Genomic DNA, 26,559 nt, shown 5'->3' with positions numbered 1-26,559 from the left:
AGGGTGCTATAAGGTCTCCCCGGAGCCTTCTCTTCTCCAGGCTGAACAACCCCAACTTGCTCATAGCCCTCCTTCATAGCAGAGATGCTCCAGCCCTCTCATCATCTTCATGGCCCTCCTCTGGGCCTGTTCCAACAGGTCCATGTCCTTCTTGTGATGAGGACTCCAGAGCTGCACACTGTACTCCAGGTGGGGTCTCACCAGGGCAGAGTTCATTTTCCCAAGGAAAGCATGGAACAGTCTTTTTAAATTTTACTGTTACATTGTAAGCATTCACTTCCGGCAGAAGAAAACCAGAAAACTCCAAAAGGGAAAATGAAGTTTCTGTACATCAGCTCAAGTTTGGCAGTACAGAACAATGTGTGCTTTATTAAGCGCAGTTGAATGGGTCTAAATTAATTGTAACTGCTACTATATGTGGGAAGGTATAGAATGTAAAATGTAACATTAATAATGAACGCTTTCCTGTTGGTGGACAACTAATTTTTAAACTGCCTGCAAAATGGGGTTGCTGGACAGGATTCACTTAGTGAGGCTGCTGCCTGCTATGTAACTTTGCTGGACTTAATAATGGCTGATTACACAGGTGGCAATAACAACAATGGTAGATTTTCTGCAAAATGCATTATTTTCACAGTGCCGCTGATGGAAGAAAAGCTTCCTAGCAGCTGATAATTAATGATCAATTTGGAGATTATCACAAACAATTTACAAAGGTTGACTTTTCCTTTAGAAGTCCCTTTGGATAAACTGGATGGTAAATTACCTGCCTAAGGCTTTTACTTTACTTGTGCTAATAAGATGAAAATGAATGTGTTTGAAGAGCTATGAACTGAACTTTTCAGACTGTCTGATAATCCATACAACTCTTCTTTAAACATCTTAAGTGAGTGAGCAAATAGAGACTATAATAAAATTGAAAACCATCATATGGGTGCATGTTACCACCCGGTCTAAGTAATGGGGCATGACAAATAAGAGGCACTGCTGTAGAGTTCATATTTTCATTTTATGGCATACATTAAATATTTGATCGTCAGTCAGCAGATAGAAACAATTGGGTTAAGAGTATCATTTGCAAATAGAAGGGTAAGATTTAGACTGTCATAGTCTGAGTATGAGGTGGAGAACTTTCTCTATATCTTAATCCATGCTTCAATACCGTCTCTTTACGTTGTGGTGTGTAGACCACTTAAAATCCTCTTCTGCATTTCCTCAGTCTGTAAAAAGGAGTTAGTAATCCGTATTTACTTCAGAGGGGATAATAATCCTTATTTACTTCACAGAAGGGATATGTGAAAGTAATTAGTATTTGTAAGTGCTTTTAAGGATGAAAAGAGTAGTGCAAGCATAGAAAGCTCTCTAGTAAATTGTATAAAGGAGAGGAGAGAAGCAGGAAGAGGTTTGTAGGGGTACGTGGGTGTTAAGAGACATAGACCGGCTCCTAGTTAGATTGTGTCTATAGGTGTTAGGTATCTGTGTATAGGTATCTGAAGGCATACTTGAAGATCGCTAACAGCAAGACAAACTCCATCTTTTTGGGACTTTAAAATCTTTGTAAATCTGGCTTGTGCTTTATATCCATGACATGTGGGGTGGGGGGGAAGTAGAGGGAAAGGAGAATAGGTCTGGTAACAGCTGCACTTTCTGATCTTCTCTGGAGCAAGGATCGAGATAGGGGTGAGAAGAGAGTAGGAGAGAAAGGAAAAAAAACTTTGTACATCTGATGAGCTCTTTTACAAGGGGCGTTTTCAGACTTTTAAAAATACCATTTGGGAATCCCAACGTACAGCTGCATGCTTGGTCCGTTGTGAGTAGGTTAGTGGAACCAGAAGTATGTTCTTGGTTAAAAATGTTCCCCTAGTTTTAGTTCTATACTTTTGAGACTTTATTTTATGGTTGACGCTTTTAAAGCTTAAAATCTGGTACACCTATGTGAGCCGTTTAAAAGACAGGAAAACTAAACAGAAGGATCTCTGCTTTGCCTGTGAATGAAGGGTCGGGTGGCTAGATACAAGTTATAGTAATACGGGAAAGTACCCTTTCCTAGGGAGTTGTGTCTTTTTAGTGCACCTTTATAATTAGTTATCCAGGGCAAGGTTGGAAAAGGGGATGGTTTTAGCTTTCCATCATTATCTTGATAGTGCATTTGATAAATGCAGTATGTCTCGTTTTCATTGTACTGAGGAATTATCATCAGAGCTACTGAATAATAGAGGAAACTGGAAATCAGAGCCTGGGGCTCGCTATCCGAATCTGTCCCTGGTTTGCTGTGAGAGGGTGGGTTAGCGCTGTGACTTTCACTTGGGTGGCAGTACTGGGCCGTTCTGTGGGTAAACAGGAACCAAACTGCTGTCTGTAATGGTTCATCTGTGAAATAGGTGTTGCTATTAGTATTTTGTGGTGAAGATTCCTTTAAATAGTTTTTGTGAGTGAAAAGCATTCATTAATTGTAAACTACCATGGCGTTACCTGGCAAGGGGTGAGTTTTCTTCTTGTATGAAGGACAGAGAAGGGAATCCAGTGAAACTGCATGGTGTAGTGAAAAGGATTCAGTGATATTCTCCAGCTAAATGCTGGGTTTTGGTTTAGTGTTGTGGTTTTTTTTTTTTTTTGTTGGGCTTTGGTTTGGTTTGGTGTTTGTTTTTTTTATTTTTGCATTGTCACTGTCCAGAAAAGAAAAATTAATAGATTTTTAGATCAACATACTCAATAGGTAATACAAAAATGATTCTTAGGACCTCTTGGCAGGACTGTATGAAGAAACTTAGTCTTGTGGTTTCAAAACCAGTAGCTGAATAGAGTACTTAATTTTTGTCCTTGCTTATGTGTCAGTATGCACAAAACCATCAGGTAAATTAACAATACGAGCAAGTAATACAACAATAAAATGTTTTCCTTAAAAAAAGGAAAATCGGAGCTTGCAGAGCTTTTTAGAAAAGCAGTTAAACATTCTTATCTCTTATGTAGAAATAGAAAAACTGGGAGCCAGAGAGATTCAATAAATTATGTGGGGTCATACGGGAAGTTGCTGATAACTGGGCACCGAATAACAGTCTTCAGAATTCTTAATGTTGTGTCCTGGTTTTGTAGCCCATGCTGAGGCAGAGAGGGTTTCAGCAGTAAACTACCTGGTCATAGTTTCAATGTTTGTGCTTCTTCAGCAATGATCAACGCTGAAGCGTGTTGCTATACTGCAGAATTAAATTTCTGTGATGTATTTCAGTCAGTCCGGCAATCCTCTATCTGAGGTGTCATTCAAAAAACTGTAGAGCTTGCCAGATGACTACTTTCCCAAATCAAAAGCTATTTATTACCTTTTTAAAATTAAAAATGGGACAGTGGACCTTTCTTGTTGCATTTTGTACGCAGTTCAAGCTGGTAGCCTTGAAAAGGTAGCTGATCATCAGCCTGTGATATGGAGGTGTTTGTTAATGTCTGATGCAAATGAATCCATGATTTTTCTCAAATGTCCTAGTTTAACTTGACTATAATTATTACTGATGAATTACTTTGGTTGCAGTAGGTAGCCCATGGAGTTACTGGACATCCTCTTCCGATTGAAAAGCGTTCTTTCCAGTATCATCTTCAGATACATCAAAAGGCCTTCTGGGAGATCTACTTTCTGTTGCCCATACACTGTCTTTTTGTAGGGATTCATACTTGAATTGTTCTCAGCACCAAACCCATATAGTTAGAAAAACAAAAAAGTGGTGTATGTATGGGGAGTATACAATAAAAAAAGAAGTGGGAAGTAAGGAAGTTTGGTTGTTCATTTTTGTTTAACGGAAAGGTTAATTTTCTAAGATTCTCAGCACCTACACCTCTTATCCCTGAAGGAATCTGAAGGTCCTCACTTCCTTCAGAGCGCAGGCCAGTGGTGCCCTTTGAATGCCTCGTTCTCCAGGCAGTGGTCATTTTCCTCGTAATACTCGTGACATACGTTTTGGATCTGAACATCTGGATTCAGATTCACTTGTAATATAATTAGGTGTATCCCCAGCGGGGAGAAGTTTTTTGATGGAAGAAGTCTTTTCAAGAAAGCTATTATACCACTCGTTATGGCTATAGCAGCCAGGTTTACTTTACTGTAATGTATATTTATTTTTTTCAGAAGACTATAGCTCTCATCTGAAGTTGGACCTCCATGGCAATATGTGCCTTAGACTGCTAAATTGTTTTAATACATCTCAGTTAAAACAGTTCTAGGCAAGCGCATTTTAATGGTGATTTTTTTAAGTGTGTTTAAAGGCAGTGTGTGGACAGTGTGATGTAGGGGAAGAGCCAAATGTTTATTTTAAGATGTGTTTGAATGAATCTGCCTACATAAACTTGCCAGTGTTAAGAAAGAGGGGCTCTGCCCCTTTTAGATCACAAAGGCCTCTCAGTGGGGGATGGTTTTGGTAATGGAAAAAACAAAAAAGGTTCCAGTATGTGGTGGAGGAGGTAAAATAAACAAACAGCAATGGATGATTACTTCTCTCCATCAAGGCTTCTTTATCCTTGCAAGCTCAGTCAGTGGTCAGCATGTTAGACACCCCTCCCTGTTTTATCCATCCCTTAACTGTGTTCTTTGACAGCATTGGTTTATACAGCTGGGTCTTTGTGGAGCTGGATGGGAATTGCTGTTGAACAACAGACATGAAGGTAGACAAAGTACCTATGGAAGGGTGAATGGCAGACTTCCTCCGAATTTCAAATTTCACTGGAGAGAAAGATACTGGTTTCAGGGTTTTTCTCCTCCTTTCCACCCCATGCCCCAACTCCCAAAGATTTTTCAAGTGGACATCTTTTTGTGACTGTGTTTCAGTGCCTGCCAGTGCAGCCTTCCTAAAGTAAACTTTGAGACTCCTTATGGTCCTAAAGGTATGTTGTCTGTTTAGAATGGTCTCTCATTTTCATATTTGTGGGTTTGTTTTTACTTTGCGTACCAATATGCATTTATTTGTGCAAGGGTATAGTGTGTTATATGATTAATAGCTATATTTTATTTAGCTAGCAGCTCCAGCAATATCTAGGATTAATGTTTGTTAAGATGGGTAGTTATTGATTCTTTATAATTGTTCTTTCTCTTGAAATTTGATGGGTATTTTTTGAATCAGATATAACAAAAAACCAGCTTTTAGGCAGTGGTGAGATGAAGTCAATCCACTTACCTACGTGCACCGTTACAGCGGTGAGGAAGCACGTTAGTATGTGCGAGCAACAGTTTTGAGAAGTGTTCTGTAGCGCTTTAAACTGAACACAGAGATTCAGAAATCTGAAAATTACGGAATTGAAAGTGGCCTGAACAATACTACTGCAAGTGAACCAACATGTGCCATGATGGGTGATTACACCACGCATTTGTTAATGTAGATTTTTAATTCTTATGGTTTTATGAATAAAAACTGGGAAACAATACAACAACTGTCAACCTTTCACAAGACAGCTGAAGAAGGCTTCACAGTACAATATGCACAGTGAGCGAAGCAGGAGCCCTCACATCATATCATAAACTTTTTCTGTTTTATCCCTTGTGCGGTCGTCTGTTGGAACAGAGATGGCATGACTGCGGATAATCTGAAGTAGGAGATACGGGTGCAAAACCACCTGAAGACTTGAAAAAAGTTCATCTTCTCTTTTGGAATATCGTAATGTCTGAGTAAAATTATTTTTATTTAAACAATTTTTGTTTTACTGTATTTGTATTTCAGAGTAATTTTCAGAGGCAGCAATTTTCACTAGTTTCTGAAAGGCAACATCTGGGCTTTGGAACAATCTCTTTTCAGCTTTGAAAATTCTACCTTAAATTGCTTGGGCATTATAGATGTTCAAAATTTTTGTGGTTTTGTTGTGTTGGGTTTTTTTACATAATAAAGGCAATAATATATTTACTCCCTGTCATTTTATCTTCAAGTTCAGTTTGATTTTACTTTCTTGGGCTCTCCAGGCTTATTTGTTCCTGGGCCAAGAACGCACCTGTCATGTATAAACCCTCCAAAAAGGGGGGAGCACACACATGCATGTGAACAAAAAAAAAATAATAAAAATTCTAAGCAGCTGGAGTTAACCTGTTGGAAAGAAAATGTTTACATCCATTAGAGACTTTGCTCCACCTAAGTCTATTTTTTTCATACACATGCACACACAGAGACATTGTGCTTATAATTCTTAAAGGTACACACAGGCTCTCTGAGGCCTCAGTTCTGCTCCCGCTAAAGTTATTCAGGGGCCCAGTATTTCAGCGATGCAAGTTGAAGCTATGAATATCCATTTGTCTATCCATACGTGGACGAATGTATGATCAGTTTTACCAGGAAATTTATACATATGGATGTATGTGCTTATGTGTTCCTGTGTATATTTGCATTTTTTTCTAAAGTGATAGATAAGATGCAAATGTGTACACGAGTGATCGTTAGAGCAAGAGTTTATGTGTAATGGTAGTAATGGTAGAATGATACTGTTAAGTTCACACGTGTGAATATCAGTGGGTATACTGAAAATTATTTCATAAGTGCAATTATATGTACATTTATTAGAAGCAAACTTACATGCAATGTGAACTTACTATTCTGGACTTACTAGTAGGGAAATTCAGAGTTGAGTGGGGAAAAAAAACGACTTTACTTGTTAGGTTTTCTTATTTCCTTGTTTCTGGTTGGTTTGTAATTATACACAAAATGTGGTGAGGGAATATTGTTGTTAAAAAAAAAAAAAAAAAAAAAACCAACAAAAAAAACCAAAACTCTTTTGTTGAGTTTGAAATGTAAGTAGGGAAAGCGAAGGGAAAGGAGCAGGAGATTTGAAGTTGGATAGCTGATTCTTTGGCGCTCCCATTCCTGAGCAATGGCCTGATGGAAGAGTGGGAAAAGCTGTGTCATAATTTACCGAGATCTCATTCAAAATAATGGCTTCTTGTATTGAAATCTAGGCGTCTTTTAGGAGAGAATTTTTATTATTAATGTTGATTCTACTGAAAGTAATTCATCATTTAATAATGCTTGAAGGAAATTTTATGTCAGCTTGATTAGACAAAGACTGCGAATGACCAAGAATAAGCTCTCTAAATTGCAAAAGTTTTAATATTAGCTAACTTTTCAGAAGGAGCCTGTGCTTCCTCAAATTTCTTTGTAATAAGTCATTCATAATTGTCATAATTTTAAAGCTTTTTCAACTCTTCGCCTTCATTTCACTCAATGTCAATGGAAATTAGGTATGCACGTCTGTGTGTGATGTATAGATTCCTTGTAGCGTGCGGCACAGCTCTCCCACTCAGCGTCTGGAGACTGACTGACTTCTTTTCTGTCATTTTCAAGTATTAGTTTGTAAAGTGAAATTTCAAGGCCTGAAATCCCTAATTATTTTACTAGATTCCTCTTTGTAGTTCAGCAGGCAGAAGAGTGATGATTGCTTGATGTCATAGTGATTGCAGGAGTATTTTCAGCAGTGAGCAGTTCCTAAAACTTTACATGAAAATAAAACCAAATCTTTGCTATTTCTACAGTCACATGGGGGCAAATGTGAAATAATAGTAATAATAATAAAAAGTAAAAAAAGTAAGATGTATGAGAAGCTGCAGATGGGGGGGAGCTACATTTCTAAAATGTTGGGGGTGGGGGGGAAGGAAGCCAGAGTTAATTTGAGGATGCACTGGAAAATAAATGAGCTTGTGGATTTAATTCAAAATCATCCAAGCAGAGTCTTTTGCATGAAAGAAGCCAGTGATCAGGCTCAGTTTACTTGAAACGTCAACAATGACTGCATCCTGCTGTTTCAGAGTTTGTGCTGATAGATGCTCATTGTCTTTGACACCGCACCATTACCGTAACCACATTTTCACTACGTGCCTCTTCTGATTTTGAGAAGTTCTCAAAAAAATCTAGCTTTTAAAGTTTTGTCTTTTCGAGACACCCTTTTCAGCTGAAGTAAAATCTGATCCAGTGGTTTCTGGTTTATAAACATAATATTAGATTTTTGGCTCTTTTGGTTGATTTACAGACTAGTGAAAAACAAAAGCCTTATGAAGTTGACAGGCACCAAACAAAAACAGGATACAGGTTCTTGTGCTAAAGCTGATTTTGAATGTGCGTGTCTGGGTAAATCACTAAATGTTCCTGCTTAACACCTTCTAGTTACTGTACAAAACAAGGACAGTAATGCAAAGTCCTGTATGAGATCTACAAAAGATTTGGGTCATATTCTTTGCAGTAACAGAATACTGTATCTTGATAGGAGTTCCTTCGCCTTACAAATTCTGTTTTGGTTGAAGGTTGGTTTGTTTCAGGCTAGAGTATTTCACTAAACAACTTAGTCATGCACAAAGAATCTTTCCCAGTTACCTGCTTCAAAAGGTCAACGAAAATCTTTGCATAACGCACATTGGGAACATTCGCCACGAACTTTTTTCCACAATGTGTTTTTTTTCTAGGCTAGATTTTACAGTGTTTTTTCATGCATAAATTCCTTGCAAACGCAAGAAAATGGAGATGATAAATTTTTAGTTGAGAGCATAGAGTTTAGAGAAGGTTGGGGTTTTTTTTCACTTTTCTAGTGAAAAAAAGAAAAAATTTTACAGGATTTTTGTTAACATTTCATTGAAAGACACTTGTAACAACTTTCTTATTTGAGGGTTTCAAAACTTGTCAAAATGAAACCATTAACCGCTGGAAATTTGAACAGTACCTTTTCTCAAAAAACAGTTTCCATGGTATGTGGAATATCAGGTTTATCAGCCAAGCTGCCGATACTTTACTGTATTATACACTATATTATACTTTAAAATAGATAGAGGATAGCATATTTCCTGCCCATTTTACATTTAGACTCTTCTAAACTGGCGAAAGTTACCCCATACAGAGAGGAAGTCTGGAAAGCAAAAGGGAGAGAGTTGGGTGAAATGGAAATTATTGGGTGGCCTTAACCGTAGGTTTACTTGTTGCAGCTATAATAACAGGCAACTGCACGGAAATATTACACAGGTTATGCCATAGCGATCTTGATTTGTGTTAACAAAAGTGACTTGTTCACCAAAACACTTTTTGCATAACACAGCTTAGTTGTAGCATCTGTGCATTTTAAAAGATGGCTGATTGATATGATCTTAGAAAGTAATAATTAGCAGATTATTCCATCTCAGTGTGAGTGACAGATGAGAGCACGTTTCATGCACATTTTTTATTGATTAGCAGATTAGAGATGTTTCCTTCTTTTTTCTTTTTTTTTTTTTAATTGTAAAATTACGTCAGTAAAGAATTCCAAACCAGGCTGTAAATGACTCAAAGATATTGCCAAGTGAAGTCTGTTTTTAGTGGTATGTGTAGAAACAAGTCGGGCTTGCAGTTCCCAGTGGGACAGAGTGTGGGAGTCTGCCACCCTTACTCATGTTGAGTAATACCTTATTACACAAGTAATCCTGTCAAAATGAGCAGAGTTGTTTTTTTAAAGGTACTAGTTATTCAGTGTGCATAAATAATGAATGAATTTGGGGCCAAAATGGAATGGAGATGGTCATTTAGTATTGACTAGCACCTTTTGCTTGGGCTGTCTGTAGAGAGATCATAGCTTCAATAAACTGGGAATACGAACCGTTTTATTAGTACTAAATATGACCAGAGATGAGGCAGATGTACTGCTGACATTTTGGATGAACTTGTGTTTGTGCATCTATGTGTGTGTGTGTGCTTACACATTAGATACACGCGGATGGAATATTGCTGCTGTCTGTAATCATAAGTATTTTCTGTGGAAAAGCAGAGTCTGCAGACTTCCAACGTGTACTTTAATTAGAGGCAAACATCCCTGCAGATTAGGAATAGAGTCAGACCGAATCCCACTGAAGTTCCTGGGACTAGTTTAGCGTATCGCATTTGGGTTGGAATCAGGCCGTGTTAGCGAGTAAATTCCTGATGCCGTGGGTAGCTGGAGTGACCCTCGCCGCTGCTGCTGGGGGATCAGATCTGCTCCTCTTGTCCTTCTGCATCTCTTCAGAATACAGCTCTGCGCCTGTCTCCGATGTACGGGGACGAGTGATTTAAACTCTCCCCATGAGAAAGACTTAGTTTATAGCTGCCAGAGAAACTCAAGAGGTGAACGTTTTCATGCCGATTCAGAAACTGGCTATGCGACTCCAGTCAGGCGCTGTCACGCCTAGTTATGGTGAGAAAACAACAATGCCTCTCTTGATAAGGGAAAAAAAGAATGTCTTGCACAGTCAAAATTTTGACATACAATTTAAATCATCTCTCTACATCCTGTGGACTTGGAGCTGTCAAAAAGGCAAAGCCTGTGTTTGAATGGAAAAGCTTTTTATTTCTTTAAAAAGTGTACCAACTATAATTATCCATAACTATGCAGGCCTGTTTTAATGCTGTTTTATAATTACAGGTCTTAATGCTAGATTATACAAAGTCATTTATAAATAGTCAGAACAGAGGGACTTTGGGAGTTTTTAACCTGTAGATTTCTGTAGGTTATGGCAGCTGATGGGATTTTGCCTGTATGTGTATGGGGTGAGCTGTGTAATGATTGATGAATCCCTTAATTAACTCCCAACAAGTTAAGATTTATGGCCTCATATCTTTTTCTCCTGACACATCTGTGTTTGTCACTTTTGGAGACATGGATAAGCCATTTCTCCAAAAGCTTTTGTGGGTATCTGAAATGTTTCTGAGGTATTTTGCTTAATGTAACAAGATTAGAGTTTTATGACATAAAATTTATGAAATTTTATGGCATGAGCAATCAAATTGGGATGGATGCTGGTTGTGTGCTAGAGGGCACTATCTCCTTGAATACTGGATACCGTTTCAGATTTATTTTGGGTATACAATCATGTATGAAATGAACCAAAACCAATGAACAAATGGAAATGTAGTGGGGACACTCAAATGGGTTTCTGTTAAAAATAATAATAATAAAAAAAATAGAGTTGTGGAAAGATCACTTTTGTGAGGCACTGAAATCAAGGGGAAAAGAACCTGAACAATATAATGTTGTTTGGTAATTATTTGGGTGGAACAAACACTTGTAGGTGGCATGAGGAAACAGTTCGTGGGGATGCAGCGTAGCTCTTACTCTCTCCAGTGGGGAAGATCAGCCATGCTGAAGTTAGTCCAAAAACAGGGAGAGCAATAGACACAGGGTATCAGTTTAAGCCTACAAAGAGTCTGTTGTAAATTGAAGGGAAGAGGGGGAAAAAAGAAATACATGGAGAAGCTATTGTAAGATGAATTACATGAAATATTTGTGGGGTAAGAGTGAGTTAGAAGAGTGAGATTTTACTTCCCTGAAAAAAACATTCTTGCTACCAGGAAAAGCATTTATTTAATGAAAATTTAACAAAAGATGTGGTTTTTACTGCAATTTCTGCATATTAAGAAGCCTTTCCAAAAACAGCAAAAAGAGTCCTTTTACAAGAAATAGGGTCATATTTTAATTCATCACCAGAATTTAATCTTCAGTTCCATTCTAACCACTGATAAAAATCAAGCATGGGGATATGTTTCCTAACTGCGATGTGTCTCTGCAGTGGACTGAGTACTGCTTATGCCCCACTGTGTCTGAACTTTTGCAGATTTAGGTTGTCTAAAAAAAAAAATTACTATTTAGCTATTTCTATACCGTAGGAATGATTAATGCCAGTTCACAATGCAACTCTTCTTGCAAATCTTAAATTGTAACAGATTACATCTGCAGAGGCACTCTTTTAGATTCAGAATCTAGTTCACTGTATTGTTACTTTTGTGAGAGTTGTATTTTGGGATTTTGTTGTTTGGTTTTGTTTTTTGTGGGTTGTTTTGTTGTTTGTTTTTTTTTTTTAATCCTATCCATAAGTTGATATTTGAGGAAATTGATGTTTCCTCTCTCATTGTAAACCTTCTTTCAGACGGGTGTAATTGAAAACTCTTCTGAGTTTAAACTAGCTTAAGGAAAAGATCTTCAAGTCATGTCAGCTGTAAATTCTCATGTTAACATTGAGAGTAGATCCAGGATATTTGCAGTCCTTTGTTAAGATGGGGTAACTCTGGTCCTTCGTTAAACCTAGATCTGTTTAAAAGAGCTCAGTTTCAGTTGATGTTCTTACTCAGAGTTCAGCTGTTTCCCTTTGCTTCCCATAGTGGGAACTCCGCTTGCATCTCAGATATAGAATCTTTTGGGACCTAGTATTAGCTCAGTAGGAAAATGAAGATGTATGAGGAGAAGAGAACTCAAGGATACACAGTGTCAGAGCATTTCAAATTTGGAAAAGAGACCAATAAAGCTGTCGAAATAATGAAAGACCACCTGAGAATTAATTCACTTTGTATGATGTTGTTTGCTGCTCATTACTGCAGTAGGCTTTGATAGTTACTGTCCTTTTGGAAGACATTTCCAAAAGTAGACAGGGCTTGATTTATTTATTTAAATCTTCCTTTTTCTTGTGGAAATTTCCCAGGTGTTCATAAGGAGTAAGTATTGTCTGTGAAATTGTGATGTTTGTCTTTGATGTTAAAGGGGATGATGAGATCTCTGAAAAGCCAGATTGTGCTTAACTCATGTTGGCTATGGACAGAGCTACCTGAAAACAAACTGCAGTCGTCCACTGAGCTGTGTGACCCTTACCTAGGGTTGTGCAACCGTTTCTTTGAGTGTCCTAGTCACTTGGAAGACTAGTGCGGATTAGATCGATAACTTTGCCACCTAAGCTATTTTAGCAATTTCTTAGCCTTCTAGCATTATCATGAGTACATGGCTTGTAATTTAAACTGGATCTTATAAGAGCTGCGTGAGGAAGGAAAGTTTCTTCTTCCATTTCTAGTATCACTGGGTTGGCCTACGGTCCAACCCATAGGTTTTTGTTTTAGATCAAAACCATAATAATCTGTTATTGCTAGTGCATAGAGGTGGTCATCTCTCTTGCCTTCCTTGGCTGTTTTTATAAATTCCCTGCAGAAAATGATTATCATCCCTGTTGGGAACAGTGACAAGCAGAAGGCGATGATGATCTGCAGAATGCTAACTGAACACAGTAGAGGAAACCATTTATTCACTGATAAAGTTAGCAGAAGAGCTTTACTTCAACATGATAGTCAAACTCTCCTTGTGAAGCAACATGACAGAATCTGGGTTATTCTGGGTTAACAGCAGTAGGAGTTCTTAACACAGCTTGGGTATAGAGTATGTAATACAAATCATCAGTACAAAGGAAGGCATCCTCTCTCTGTATTTTATTGTTAAAGTGAATTGTAGGAGAGAGTTTTGTAGATGATTTACAGTATTTTCATCCTTATTGAATATAAATGTCCTAAAGTATAGAATATTACTGTGGAATAATTGACTAATGATTTTGTGGCCCTCCCTTTTTGTTTGCCAAAATTGAGACAAGCGCTTAGTGTGCTGCTTTTCAGAAAGAGAGATTTTGTAAAAACCTAAGCTTCTATTAAGGCAGCATTGAAACGAGTAACCAAAATGTTACGCTTGGAATCAATAGCAAATGTGTATCTTGGTTGGTGCGGTACAATGCAGAATATGAATAATTCACATTAACTTCGGGAGGGAGTTGCATGGTTTCTGCAGAAGAAAAGCTTGGGATCTGTCACGTCAAACATAGCTGTAAAATGCTGAATTCAGTGGGCTAGTAGAAAACTGCCAGTAAGAGTCTATCTGGTGATCTCTGTCTTTATACATATGCTTCGCTGCAGACACGTAGGTGGGAAAGCCTAGAAGACAGAATTCAGGTAGGATGTATGAAGTGTTAGTCTGTTGGACTAAGTCAAACATTAATAGAAAATACAGATTGCTTCTCTATGTACAAGCAATAGGTGGTGTTCAGAACAGGCGATGTGCAGCTGAGTATAGGTTCTGGTAGGGATTTTTTTGTTTGAGGGTTTTTTCTGGTTTTTGTTGTTGTTTTTTTGGTTTTTGGTTTGGGTTTTATTTTTTTTTTTAATGTAATCTAACTTGGCTCAGGAGGCAAAGCTCAAAATGAGATCATTAGAAACAAAATAAGTCCTAACAAAGGGCTGTTTAAAGTCACTGTTTGTTTTCAGACCCAGTTGACTGCTGCTAAGAACCATTTCGTGCTCAATATGCCAAATCGTATGGACATGCTCCACCTCACAGCAGCCCCACACATGGTTCAAGAGGCTGCTGGGCTTTTGAAATGCAGTCCTTTAACTGTGAAGTGGAAAATCAAAATGGGGTAATTAGAATCATAAATACTAGATTTTTGAGGAGGAGCGGTATTCTTCAGCCTGTCCTTTCAACTTTTACATACAATAGTCTTCAGTTTCCTTGTTCATAACTTCCTATTTTCCATGAAATGTTTCTCTTTTTTTTTTTTTTCTTTCTTTCCTTCTTTTGACTATGCTTGTAGGATTTCTTACTTCTCATTCCACTCCTTGTTACAGATGCCCCTGCTTAGCACAGTGGCCCATTATGCCATCCATGCACATACCCTGATTTTCATGAACAATGTTGCTGTAATTAATCCTAGAAGTCGTTTGCATTTTAATACTTCACTGGACCCCTCTATTTTGAAGACTGAGCTGGGAGTGTTCAGGGTTCAGATTGTCCTGTAAGATTTTCAGTAGTTCCTGATTTGGATGAAAACTGGGTTTTCCAATGACATAAGGATTCTTTCAGTCTTTCTAAAATTTGAAGGTATACACGTGCTGTCACCACAGTGTTATCAGACAGTCTCAAAAAATTCAGAATGTGGGCCTGAATTTTAAGTCAAGATTTGTGTGTGATTTTTACAAAGTGTGCTCTATGTATCTTCCTTGTGTATCCTTTCTTACGGAGACATAGGTGCAAATTACATTTACATGTGTAATTTCCTGATCTAGCTATAGGTAGGAAGTGTAGGGTATCTTGATAGCAAATCTTCATTCACTTAGTATGACCCTGAATTTGTGTTGTCAAAAAGCTTAGATTATTAATGTCCAAATGTTTAATTGCTTAACTATCCCAGATCTACGAACCTGAAAAGATTCTTGCAACATGACTATAACACTGTTGTTCACATTGGTGAAGTTTTATAAACACAGATGTTTTGGCTTGCTAGCAAGTTATTTTATTTTATTTTGCTTTATTTTTTTTTTATCAGTTATGGTTAAATACATGCAGATGATTATTCCTTAAAAGCTAAGTTGACAATAGCTTGTATCGGGAGACATTCTATCTTCTTACAGTCTCTTGCAAATGCAAAACCAGATGGGTATTTTTTTAAAGGAATTGCATTTCATTATACAGTCTTCTTAGGTGAATTTTCATGTTTTAAGAAGCCAGAATACAAGAGAGTGCTATATTAGTGTATTATTCTCACAACAAACAAGCCACTGTTCTGTTGCTACCTGCTTGGCCATTGTTCCCAATTGTGTATGCTTTGCAGTGGTATTTGGATGGTTTCCTGCTCTCTGCCAGCACAAAAAAGGCATTTCTGTTACAATGGCCCCTAACCACACAATGACGGCATTAAGGATTTATTTGGAGGTTTCATTATTTTCTCCTCTTTTGTTCCTTCCAGGATGTCTTCCAAGCGACCAGCCTCTCCGTATGGGGAAGCAGATGGAGAGGTAGCCATGGTGACAAGCAGACAGAAAGTGGGAGAAGAGGAGAGTGACGGGCTCCCAGCCTTTCACCTTCCCTTGCATGTGAGTTTTCCCAACAAGCCTCACTCTGAGGAATTTCAGCCAGTTTCTCTGCTGACGCAAGAGAACTGTGGCCATAGGACTCCCACTTCTCAGCACAACACAATGGTAGGTTTGCTAATGGTCTATTGTGCTTACATCCATGCTTTGAATTCTGCCTCTACAGTAGTTTGGCATCCAGATCGGTACTTTATGGAGTGTACAATGCACAGTTACACGTACAGAACATGCTACAATAATGTGAAAGCTTTGACCTAGCTGGACTGCCTTTACCCTCCACTACAAACGCTGAATCACTTGCAGCGCAAACTCCACTTTTCCTCACCTTTGCCTGCTGGCATTTAGAGTGCTAAAATTTTTTAGCTACAGTGATGTGAATTTGAAGTGTATGTGTTCAGCAAACAGTAAATGGTTTTGGAACATTGTAAGTGAGAGTCATGTTTGGCATGGTGTCTGAAATATCACCCCAATGCCAAGTTTATGCAATAGTAAGGCACGAAAGTCTGTATAAAGGGTAAAAAAAGCAACTTTGGATTTTGCTGGTTTTAAAAAATTCACGTCTGACGCCACAGATACCTACAAGAAAATCTGCTGTGCTTATGGAATTAAATCAGCCTGCCACTTTTTCACTTGTGAATTCCCACCTTTTTGTGCACTTTATTCATTACGTTTAGCAGCCCACTGGAAGTCCGGAACTGGCTTTATCTAAAAGCAGGCAAACAAAAAGAATGAAAAGCAATGCTGTGTCTCCTCACTAGTATCATAGTGTCATTATTGTAACGTGACATGTTTGGGCCCTTCGTGCGGAGTACTGTGATAGGTGTTTGTAACAGTTGAAAGGTGCAGGGAGAGGCATTGAAACCCCAGGACTTAGGCACCTCAACAAAGCTGAGTATCGTGAACACACTTACACGGCTCTTGCCTGTTTACGAATTGTCTAACTTTTCTGTTAGTCCCCCACTTTGACAAGGGCAGTGACAATTTTACTTTAAGTGAAGATAATGAATGGACCTGCGTATTTGAAAGCTTTTAAAAAGGCATTGCAAAATAGGTGATAGTGTGCTCTCATAAAAGCCTGCAACAGCTCCACAGTGGTATTTAAGCCCTTACAGCTCATTATGCATATGTAACAAGCCCTAAGTAAAAAGCCTTAAGGATTATTATTTCTTGTAGGACCAAGTCACTGGATATTCACCGAAGCTGCTCTCCTAGACAAAATAACTCACTGATCCCAATCCATTTTTCTTCCTTTTTGGTCTAATGCTTAAATTCAAACAGTGGCTTGGAATATTTAATTTTACTTTGTGTTATTGCAACTTTAAATGAAGAAAGGACACGATTGGAAAAATTACTTATGGGCAAACGTGTCACTATGGTTTTCTAGCTTGTTTACATCTCATCCTTTATCATATGTTTTATGGAGATGTATTTCATTAATATACCGTTCCAGCCAATGGGATGTTAGGGTATGTAACTGGTGTACAGCTTTGCTGTATTTTGGCTTATTTTAAGAGAATGTACTGAAAATAAGGGGTTGTTCCTGATGACATTTAAGTCAATAGATAAACTCGGGATGACACCAGTAGTGTAGAATCAGAGCCTAGTAAAATAAAACCTCATTGTCTTCTAAGGAATCCAGCATGAGTACTTTAACTGCACCTCACTGAAACGCTTAACTGCTCTTTATTTGATTTTAACTAACTTCTTTATTCATTTATAGTTTTTAAGACCAAGAAGTTTAGCTGATCATCTAGTGTGACTTCCTGCTATGAAGGCTATATTTAATGTGCTGTCAAAACAGTGTGTTCTCTCTCTTTATAATACAAGATACTGAATTATTACATGTTTTGCTGTAGTGGTGAGATGCTGTAGGCTTATCTGAAGCATGTTTGGGGGGTTGTAGGGACTGGTTTTATCTTCATACATATTTAAGAAAATTGACAGTTTGTATGAATGTGACGTTTTTGTAATATCTCTCTTTTAGCGAGATTTTGTAAAAATCATCATCCAGGTAGGTCAGAAAGGATGTAGTCTATGTCCAGAAAGAAGGAAGCGATCAGTGTAAAGGAGTGAAATATACGTAATCACTCCCTCTGCTGTTGTGGTATGTAGTTATAAGAAGGAAGTAACTGAACCTAGTGCTTGGTTAACTTTTAGATTACTTCAGCTTGGGTGATTAGCAGTTACACAAGTCATTCCCAAAGGGTATTCACTTTGGTAGCATTACAGAGGTCATTTTTATACTATTTGAATAGACGTTCTGTATTGGTTTATAGTCTCTGGGAACCAAATCCAGGTGTATGCACATGTGTGCACCCCACCACAGTGCGGTCCAATACGGTTTTATTGATAGAGCTCCAGCAGTGTGCTTCACACTTCTTAATAGCTTGTCAGCTGTACTACTACACCTAGTAACTGAGTCTGCAAGTGACTATGGAGTTCTTGTTTTGCAGCCACATGCTGTCCTTAGCAGGGTACACCTTTACAGATCTCTCCAATGTCCAATAAGACAGGATCAGACATACAGCCAATCGGAAATCATGTAGTGCATCACTCTGGTGCACCCCTCTAAACCATACTGCTTGGTGCATGATTGTTGGCCAAGGCTCTTCACTGAAGGGGTTCTTAGATAAACATGGCATAGATCCAGAGGGATCTTCTGTGTTAGCTTACATGTACAATACCCATTTGGCTTAGGGGACAATCTCAGCAGAAGAAAACCACAGCCAAAGGATCTGGAAAAGGTATGGAATTACACAGCTTTGTCTCATTAGTAGGCTGCGTAGCTGAATTCCTCGTCAGCACAGCCATCCCTGTCTCCTTGTACTCTGCCTCTTAGCGCTGGGTCATGAAGAGACTGTTAGGAAAACAATTTCAACCTTGAGAATCAATTTCTTGGCCTCACTTTTCTAGCTGCGAATTGACCCTCTGTTTCATAGGGTACTTCCAGCTGTGCTTCCTTTTACAAGTCCTGCCAGTTGGGACATCCTAGGATCCTTAAGGTAAAAGGCTGATTGTGGCAGAGTGATAACTCAACAGTTTACCCAACCTGGACTTTTGAAAATTTACCCTGTTGCACTTTACCAAGTTGTAACAACTGCCGACTTAGAGACATAGCTTGGAATGCTGAGTAAATTTTTATAAAAGGAGGGCAAAGTACTTCGGAAGAAATCTTCAAACCTAACCAAAATTTTCAAAAAGCTGCAAAACCCATCTTCCCATCAGAACGAACAGGGTATTTATGAGGATGCTGGAGCTGCAGCCAGAGAAAGGTTAGTGCAATGAGCACAAACTGAAACACAGGAGGCTCCATCGGAACATCAGGAAAGGCTTTTTTACTGTGAGGGTGCCTGAGCACAGTAACAGGCTGACCAGGGACATTGTAGAGTCTCCATCCTTGAGATATTGAAATGCCATCTGGACATGGTCCTGGGCAACTGGCTCTAGCTGTCCCTGCCTAAACAGGGGGTTGGAGCAGATGACCTCCAGAGGTCCCTTCCAACCTCAGCCATTCTGTGGCTTTGTGAAAGGTAGGGGTAACTCTATCCCAAACTCTCTTCCTCTTGATAGAAGAAACCAGATACTTATTCTAAGTAGGAAAGCGCTTCCACTGACAAGAAAAGAAACAATAATTTATCAGACTTAAGCCAAAAGCTCAGAAGACAATACAAGACAAATCATTTGACTTAAAATATACCTGAGGGTCTCCTTAGGACATTCATATCAGGCCATAAGCTTAGTGGGGAAACACTTGAGGATTACAGTATCAGTCAATACCTCTTTTGAGGTTTTATTTTATTTATTTGAGGGTTTATTTTATTTTTTTTCTGTTTGTCTGCCTTACCGTGTTGCTTTTGCCACCTCTCAAGACCGTTGATTTCACCTGCGGTGTCTGTGTGCTAATTTCTGAAAATAAGAGATGTCAAGGCCTAAAAGCACTGATTAAAGTATACCTTGGGCATGGTATGCTGTGGTCAAATTCGACCATTCTTCTTAACTGTAGAGTATCAATCAAATGCTGGATGAGATATTAAAAAAAAAAAAAAAGAAAAAGTTCAGACCAGAAGATCAAACTGGTAAGGTGTAACTCTGCCACTGTCCAGTTGTTCCAAACTGCGTGACTGCACTGCTAGCCCACATTTTTACTGCACTTTCAGTGGGATTTAGCATTCATTTTCAGCAGTGCTTTAAATTAATTGGAAATATTACAGTGCACTGTTAAGCAGCTTTATTGCTTCGCACTAAAAAATGTTGTATTTCTGTGGTGAATGATGTTATTCCTCTGTAACTTGGGAAATAATATTAAGGAGTTTTGGTCACGTTAAGAATAACAGCACTGCTAGTCAAAGAGCTTACCGACACATTGCTTCATGCTTTTCCTCCACTTGTCCAGAATAAAAAGTTGTTTAATGTTGCATTTGAGTTCTCTTACCCCATACATCCTGGCCTCCGCTTCACCTGTTGGCCTGGGGTCGTCAGCTTGTGAATAGTATTGGATCAGAACAACATGCAGCTAGAGCACTTAGCTACTATTCAGAAGTTACGAAGAGAATGGAAATCTGAATGCATATAGCTTTTTAAAAAGTCAAATAGGACTCTAATTATACTGAGCTAAAGAATGCCTATTAAAAAAAAAAACAACAAACCACAGTGGTTTTAGAGGAATTTTAATTTCCAGTGTACCTTTGTGCATCAAGCTTAGGATAAGTTATTGTGATGGTACAATGCACAGTGTTGTGAACACCAGTGCCGTTATTGTGCCAGCTCTAATAATGAGAATTTCATTGTTTGGGGAGAGCAGTCTCCTACACTCTAGACAAAAGTGTAATTACTTTTGAACGATGTGGAATGTGCTCAGTTTAATAGCACGGAGAATAGATTCACAAAGATTCAGATAAAGCTAGCTTGGAAGCCATATGTGCAATGTGGCAGTATGAAATTGTTAGCAGGCACCATAATTACAACACACACACACACACACAATTTCACAGTTTAAACTATAAACTGTTGTTTTTGTAAGAGATAGACAGGCTTATCTGAACAAGACTAGTTCAATTAAAACAAAGCAGAAACGGTGGTAAGTTTGCATTTGTCTTTTTTTTTTTTAATGTTCTTTCCTTCCTCTTTTAATGGTAAATTGATATTTATAAGATGATGAAATTACATTGTTATAAACATTGCATTATAAATGTCATCACAAAAGCAGTTTCCACAGATACAATTTCAGGCTTGTGTCAGAGTTTGATCTTTTCAATCTTTACACTTGCACCATTTCAGAGAATGACTCTGCGGGCTATTAGGAAAGGGAACAAATAAAGAAAAATCAGCCAGGACCCATTGTAGCTGTAGAAGTTGCCTACTGCATCATTTAGTCCAGACCCTAGAAAATTCTGTGTAGTTATTGAGAACCGGTTGTGATGGAGCCAGAAAAAAGTTTTGATGCCTCTGGTGTCTGCCTGACAAAATATCTTCCATTTAAGCTATTATGACCTGCCTGTGCCCCTCGTCATGATCTGTATTCTTCTGGCTCTTCAATCCTGTCCCATCTATTTGTGTACGTATATACTTATAGTATGTAGCAATTAGTTGCACTTATTGTGCAGGTTCTATGTAGGGCAGGTAAACCAAAAAAAAGTTTTCATTCTTCAGGTGAGGCAGGGATCAAAGCCATAGGGGAATGCAGGAGAAGTATGATAGGTTATGGAAGTTCCCTTGGTTTGTTCTGCCACTCTCTTAATACAGTGAGTTTTCCTTGCTTGAGGCCATGGAGAGCCCGAGTGGATATATCATTCCAGCTAAAGTCAATGGGCAGAAGGACTGGCTGAAGTTTGAGATGACCCGTTGGTGTTTTGATCAGACTCTGAAAGGTCCAAAGGTGGGTTAGGAGACAACAAATAAGTAATGAAGTAGGAAAATATTTTTTTTCCCAGGCAGAAAGGTTAGAACTACATTTAAAACAATGAATTAACAAATCAAGACCAGACTTATCTATAAATTGCCTGAAATACAGGGTGCAGATGACTGTAGTTTTTAAAGGCCATGAAGAGAAGTGGAAACAGCAGTTGTTTGTTTTTGCTGAAGATCATCTTACTGTGAAGCAGTCACGTTTTTAATGGATTCATTTGAATGCAGTTAAGCAGAAAATAATCAACAGAAAAGTAAACACCTTTGTTTTATAGAAGTGCTGGGAACTGTATGTATCCATTGTTTGCAAGTGATTATATGCCTAGGAATCAATTCATTGACTTCATACTGGAAAATATCTTCATTTAAGCCTCTTGCATAAATACTGGTAAAATCTAATTCAAGTAAATAGCTGAAAAATTCCACAGGAAAAAAAGATAGGTAAAACCATAAAACCCACAGTCGGTAGGAATATGTGAACCAGATGGTCTCTCTTACGATGAAGAGAAAAGAAGTATTAAGTGCACTGTTGGGGGGGGGGGGAAGTAAGCCTTAAAAGAAAAAAAAAATTGGTTCTCTTTCGAAGCAAAGTAATCTGCCTTAGGACATCCACAGTGGACACAATTGTTTCATTCCAAATTAATATCTCAATCCAGACTGCCTTTGGTAAGTAGCTCAGTTTGGGATTGCGCACACTTACTGAGATCTGCTAGGTAATTTCACTGAGGATTGTACGTTTTTGCTGGAAATAGTGCACCGGCATCAGCTCTGCCAGGTTAGCCTACTGGTCTGTGCAGCTTTCGTGGGTTGGAAGTGCAGCAGCGTGCCCGCAGCAGTACATTGCAGCCAGTACCCAGAGGACTGGGGTAATGATGTCTTCCAGAGGCAGGTGGGAGATACCACAGATTTGGAACAAAGTTCTGAAATTTGCCAATTTGAGGAGCACCGATGAAGATGAAGACTAGGGTACGGAGCAAGCCCCAGCAGGACTGCAAGATTAGTTTATAGCAACAACGTAAAGAGACTACATTTAAGTGTTCCTACTTCTTGATACATCTTTTGCTTTCAGCAGTGAATCCCTGGCTGTGACATAACCTAGGTTAGGTCTATGGTATCTCCATCCTGCCAGAACTCAAGCGGTAGCTGTGGACTTCATACAGTTTCTCCAGTTCAGGTCCGTCATCTGTGGCACTCTGCTCAAATTTATTCTGAAGCGTTGCCTTTTCTTTGGTGATAGTGAATCTTTGTAGTGAGGCAGAAACTCTGCTGCCAGTTAAACACCCAGTTCTCCATGGTTCTGGAAAGAGAAGGCAACAGAAATTTGTTCTGTTAGTTAAGTAGTTAAGTTTTCATGCTTTTCCTTTCAAACGGTGAGGTTATCTCCTTTGTCCAAGCTTCTGCACTGTTAAGAAGTTTGTGGCCTTGGGCTGGCGGTGCAACTACTATCAGAACAGAGAGCAGAGTACCAGACTTTCATACTCCTAACTGACACGTGCGTCAAGGCAAGGTGTGTGGGAATCTAAGTTGATTATATTTTGCCCCCTACGTAGTGCAAACTTCTGCTTTTGCATGCCACCTTGACTCATTTTTGCTTCAGTAGTTGCCCATTCATTTTAGAACTTCCAGAACGTTTTCCCTGTGTGCTTTGTCTGCTCCATACGCTTTTTATATGCCCCTTACTTCCTCCGAGCAGCTGGTGTGGCTTTCTCCCTTTCTTTTCGCTGCAGGTGAGAAAGCCTTTTTCTCTTATTTCCAGCTTTATAAGAGCAATATTATTCTATCACTTTCTGTCTGCTTTCAATTGTCCTCTGAAAACCTTCTTCTGCCTTGCCCGTTTTCTTCCTCTGCTTGTAGTCATATTTAACTTAGTCGTTTTTATTATTTAATCCATTCTAAAGCCTTTTAGTAAATAGCTCATATGAAGACATTGCACAGTAAAAGAAAGTATTGCGCTATTTGCTTGGACAGGATGTCAATAAACCAGAGGATGGTTGTTTTTTGATATGCAGCTCTACTTTCAGTAGAGATATACCAAAACTGAAATGCATTGTGAGGTATTGGTCATGGTCTCTTGGATTTCAGGGTTGCAAGGAATCTCTGTGATTATCAGCTCTGGCTCCTAGAAGTGCTAGAAGCTTCTGCTACACTCAGTACTCACCGTCACGTTTTACACTCTCTTCTCTCGCCATCAAATGTTTGTGTCCGTAGTTAGGACGTTACCTATTGCAGTGACAATTTGAAGCATTTCTTTCTTTTCTGTCCTTTTAATGGCTGAGTGAAATGCTCTGTTGTGTTTTTTGCCTTGTCTCTTTAAGTTTGTTTTCTCAGGTTATACAAATTTTAGTTGGATTAGGCTGTGCCAAGGCCAGCTTTCTTTCTCTGATTTTTCTTGCTACTGCTAATGCTTTTGCAGATTCACCGAAAGTAATGATGGTTGGAGTGATAATGAAAGTGTGGCTTCAGGCAGTTAGAGTGCCATGTCATCCAGTAATGTTTGTTTTCTTTCATGGAGCTAACTACTTCCTCTTGTCTTGAGTATATCAGTGAAATATCACCACCTTCTCCACTGTAATAAAGGGATTTATTAATTTTCTCTGGAGATTCATGGCCGGAGAAGGACCTGTGGTAAAACAGACTAGAGATTTCAATATGTGTTTGCTTAAGTATGGGCATCTAGCATAGGTGGGTTAACTCCTAAGACGTGCAGAAACCTCCCTAAGGGAGAAGACTGACAAGCTGCAATGTTTCTGAGCCAACCAATTTTGCAAAGTGTTTCAAAACAATTAAACGGAGGAAAAAAAACTTCCTTAAGTAAAAAGAACCCTTTATGTCTGGGATAGCTTGCCTGAATAGTTTGACCAGCCTCATTTCCAATTTCTCTTTAATACTGTTAAGTTCTTTGTTTCTTCTTCCAGTTTAGGTGCAGTTGTGTGACCAGATAAGGCATTTTTGCTCTCCGCAAAGGAGAAGGAGACTCAGTGAATCCTGGGAATTTAGCGTCACTAGATAAACCAATGGACGTAACTGAGGGGAGTTTGTGCCCAGTTTAACTAAGGATAATTTTTGCCAGAGCAGTGTAAACAAGACTGTCATTATGCATGGAAATAGTCGGCTTCAGCATCCCTTTTTTTTTTTTTTTTTAATGCTTTTAAAACTGAATCTACCCCAAGGAAAAAAAGGGCTATAAAGATTAACTTTTTGTAGTTTGTGTAGGCAACAAGCAAATTATATAGATCGTCCAAAACATAGACCAATAAAATCTAACATCAGACTGTTATTATCTTTATTTATATTGTACCCAGAGCATGATTTATTTTTATAGAGACAGGAAAAAGAAACATTCCTGCCCCAGAATGCTTAGCTTCTGACCCTGTTCCTGCAAAATAATCTGGTTGATTGGAACCTAATGCTGATGGTAGCAAGAGGGAGGGAAGGAGAGGTCACTGACTATAACTCCTTCTGCACATAGCTTTTTGTAGGATTGGAATTTGATGACACAAAATAAGAAATATTATAGCAAAAGGTAAAATCCTTCTGACATCTCAAGTCTGAATTACTGCAGTAGGTTGTATGTGTAGCCTTACACTAAGTTGTATCAGAAGTGGAAGCTTGCATTGCTTATTAATACTGCTAGCCAGAAATAATACAAAATATCTGTGCTTCAGACCCTCCTCTATGTTGATTTTCAAATTGAATTTAAAGTGTGTGTTTCATCTCTGAAACTGTACATGAGGCTTCCCTCGTTCTCATTCTTTTCATTTGAAACTGGTGCGGTTGCAATCAGGAGAGTTGCTCAGGTTTGGATCCATCTGTGTTCAGAGGCAGTGGCGTTTGCTGAGGTTAGCACCCAGCTGCCCAGGGTCTGCGGGCCTCCAGGAAACAACCATATACAAGTGCAGAGCTTTGGTGGATTTAGGACTCTCTAGGAGAGAGTTAGCTTCTTGTATAATTTTCAGTTAAATCTATGGGATTTTTTATGGGATATGACAACAGTCTGCATAGTAAATTTCTGTTGATTATACATCTGTTGGAACAGTAAGAGAACATTTGGCTTTCTCTTATATAGGATGGAAGTTAGCATAAACATGGTCACTGACACGTAATGCAATGTCTTGTCAATCACAGTGTCACTTTTGGGGTGGCGATTCAAGAGTGAGGACTGGACAGACTAAATGTTTACAAAGCATGTGTCCAGAGGTAAGCTAGTAACTTTAGGTTTAACTTTATGCTTAATGGAAGCAAATAGGGAATAGCAGAGCGTGATTCATTTTGTCTTAATGTAGCTTCTAAGTAGGACAAAGAAGTCACACCCCAGAAGTGTCTGGGTTTTTTCATAGGTTACAACTGGAGCTTAGGGTGATGAGCTCAGCTCTTGATCCCTATAGTTTAGAAATTTGTAGTTTGATAACTTCAACCAAAGAAGCCTTGAGTGAGAGGTGATTGGTTTTTTCTAGGTAAGTATTTGCTATATAGTGCTTTGCTCTATTGGGAATATAAAGCATTCGTCATCAAAACACTCAGCTCACTTGAGTTTGTGTCCTGCATCTGGCTGATGTTGGTGTGAGTCCATGGTATGTTCTTTACTTTTATAAATACAAAATCTGCAAATACCGCTTTTTTAAATTATCAGTATTATTCTTAAATTTTTATTGTCTTGATACAGACAATAACGCACATAGAGCATGAGGGAGAGCAAATTGATCATTCACGGTAGTTAACACATATAAGACTTGCTTAAATTCTTTTTAAACCAATTTGATAAATTCTGTTGAAAAACAATTTTCAGGATTTTATATATCTACAAGCAGAGCTGAAAATAGAGTGATTCAAGTCTGCAAAGAATACGTCTGTGGTAGATGATGTACTTTTCCTGTTTGCTTGTGGCCAGTGTAAACTTAGCTTTTGGGCAGAGACCGTAGCTTCAGTTTTGAAGCTGTCAACATGAGTATTGGGTAATATATTGACACAGGGCCACGGTGAATTTTCTAGTTTTCCATGTGGGTAAACTAATTTGACTGAAATCTTGCATTTATACTTAGAG

General features: G+C 38.6%; 1 protein-coding gene across 18 annotated transcripts in view; it reads left to right on the top strand.

The window, feature by feature from the left end:
- SOX5 (SRY-box transcription factor 5) overlaps positions 1-26,559 on the top strand; it is a 657,730-nt gene that overhangs the window by 382,262 nt on the left and 248,909 nt on the right. For 15 of the 18 annotated variants that reach the window (XM_054207629.1, XM_054207623.1, XM_054207624.1 and 12 more), the window contains one exon: positions 15,491-15,722. In XM_054207629.1, the coding sequence (XP_054063604.1) occupies positions 15,492-15,722 (231 nt within the window). In that variant the 5' untranslated portion in view covers position 15,491. The remainder of the gene's footprint in view (positions 1-15,490; positions 15,723-26,559) is intronic. The other 3 variants (XM_054207634.1, XM_054207633.1, XM_054207632.1) reach the window with 1 other exon arrangement.

The sequence above is a fragment of the Rissa tridactyla genome, chromosome 1 (assembly GCF_028500815.1).
Source record: "Rissa tridactyla isolate bRisTri1 chromosome 1, bRisTri1.patW.cur.20221130, whole genome shotgun sequence".
NCBI lineage: Eukaryota > Metazoa > Chordata > Aves > Charadriiformes > Laridae > Rissa > Rissa tridactyla.
The sequence above is the reverse complement of the archived record's forward strand: the minus strand, read 5'-3'. Positions and strand labels throughout refer to the sequence as shown.